We start from the raw sequence: 1,887 nt of genomic DNA on the forward strand, positions 1-1,887 counted from the left end.
GTGTGTGTGTGTGTGGTGTCGTGTGTCGTGTGTCGTGTGTCGTGTGTCGTGTGTCGTGTGTCGTGTGTCGTGTGTCGTGTGTCGTGTGTCGTGTGTCGTGTGTCGTGTGTCGTGTGTCGTGTGTCGTGTGTCGTGTGTCGTGTGTGTCGTGTGTCGTGGTGTCGTGTGTCGTGTGTGTGTGTCGTGTGTCGTGTGTGCGTGTGTGTGACACGAACCTGCTGTCGCTGTCGGACATGAGGAATCGGCATCGGAGTCGCTGGCCGAGCCATCGTCATCGCGATCGCGTATGCGCTCCTTGCCCTTCGACGGCCCGCGAGCACCGCCGCTGCCGCGCAGCAGCTTCATTTCCACGTCACCGTCGCCGCGGGCGCCGCCGTCGTCGGACTGCTCGTCACCGCTCGCGGCCTGCTCGTCATCGTGCTCCGCCACCGAGTGCAGCCGTCCCTCCTCCATCTCCGGCGGCAGCTGCGCCCAACAACAACAGTGAGTCACGTGTGCGTGTGCGTGTGCGTGTGCGGTTGTGTGTGTGTGTCACGCACGTAGCCGGGGAGAACGAAGCCGGGGTCTGTGCGGATGGCGCAGTAGTAGGAGTAGAGGCAGAGAATGACGAGCGCGTGGAACACGAGGAGGATGAAGATGTGGAACGGGTCATGGGCGGTGTACATCATGTAGGGAATGAACACGTAGTGCCACACGGACCAGTAGCCCACCGCGCAGAAGGCCCACACGAACGCCACGCAGAAGCGGCCGCCCCACCGCACGCACGCGTCCATGGCCGCCAGTCTGTGCTTGGCGCTCGCCCTCATGTGCATGTCGCCTGGTCTGTTTTTTCAAATCAACACAAAAATAAATAATTTTTAAAATCAAAAAAAGTGAATGGGGCGAGTAAAAACCTTGAATTGCCATTAACAAAAATAAGATTGAAGGTGGGGAGATGGATGTCGGTACCTGTTGCTCGATTAGCTCGATTAGCTCGCTGCTGGTGTGTATGGCCAGGAAAGTTCGAGGCCGCCGTAAGATGCCTGGAGCACGGAGAGGAAAACAGACACGAAACAGCTCGTCGAGTTTCGATTTTTATTTCCTTTTTTTTAACACGTTTAAATCATTTTTTTCCTTCATTAAAAAATTGTTTTAATTGGGTGATGGCCGGCCGAAAGTCGTTCTTACCACAAAAGGTTGTACAAGGACGCGAGGCTCAGGTTGGTGGCCTCCTCCACCACCTGCTGCGTGCCGTACTGGTCGCTGCTTTCGGCATCGTCGTAGAATCGACGCTCCCGCTTCTTCCACTGGCCGAGCGACACCGGGAAGGCGCCCTCGTCGGCGTCCCATGTTGTCACGCGCATCACCGTCCACAAGAAATCCACCACGGCCTGCGCCAGCTTCTTGTTGTCGTCGTTGTCGCCGTCTCGGCGCAGCCCGGCATCGGCGATGGCGTCATCAGAGGCCGGCGGGGCAGGTAGGCCGAGAAGGCGGCCGACGGCGGCCAGCGCGGCGGTGGCCACCACCTTCTTGCGAAGCTCGACGTTGGGGTTGCCCATGGTTCGATTCAGGTAGATGAGTAGGGCTGCATGCCCATCGGCTGCCGCCGGGTGGTGGGTCTCGTCGCCCACGTCGTACCCGTTCTCTTCCTCGCTCGAGGTCACGGTGGCCGACTCGGCGAGCGCGGCGAGTCGCTGGTGGAGCTGATGGCCTGCTTGGTGGCCACCTACGACGCGCACCGTGATCATGGTCTGCTCGGAGGGCGCGTCGTAGGTGTCGACGGCCTTGGTGGAGACTGAGACCACCACCTGCTGCTGTCCGTTCTCTCCTTGGATTGACATCGGGTCGTCTGCCTGGAGGCCGCCGCCGCCGCTGGAGATCGGACACACCAGGTCGAGCCTGGCCGCG

At 60.0% G+C, this 1,887-nt stretch overlaps 2 protein-coding genes across 2 annotated transcripts in view; both read right to left on the bottom strand.

The window, feature by feature from the left end:
* Nucleotides 1-812, bottom strand: part of ACA1_105360 (uncharacterized protein) — a gene marked incomplete at both ends in the record, with an annotated part of 1,696 nt that extends 884 nt beyond the window's left edge. Inside the window, 2 exons of the mRNA XM_004367729.1 lie at nucleotides 216-465; nucleotides 540-812. Of these exons, the coding sequence (XP_004367786.1) occupies nucleotides 216-465; nucleotides 540-812 (523 nt within the window). The remainder of the gene's footprint in view (nucleotides 1-215; nucleotides 466-539) is intronic.
* A 351-nt stretch (nucleotides 813-1,163) lies between these two features.
* On the bottom strand, nucleotides 1,164-1,820 carry ACA1_105370 (uncharacterized protein; the record flags this gene model as incomplete). The annotated part of the gene is given in 2 exon segments (XM_004367730.1): nucleotides 1,164-1,690; nucleotides 1,706-1,820. The coding sequence occupies 2 exon segments, from the start codon at nucleotides 1,818-1,820 to the stop codon at nucleotides 1,164-1,166; spliced, it is 642 nt and encodes a 213-aa protein (XP_004367787.1).
* Between the last annotated feature and the right edge of the window lie 67 nt (nucleotides 1,821-1,887).

Source organism: Acanthamoeba castellanii (genome assembly GCF_000313135.1).
Source record: "Acanthamoeba castellanii str. Neff unplaced genomic scaffold scf7180000084659, whole genome shotgun sequence".
NCBI lineage: Eukaryota > Discosea > Longamoebia > Acanthamoebidae > Acanthamoeba > Acanthamoeba castellanii.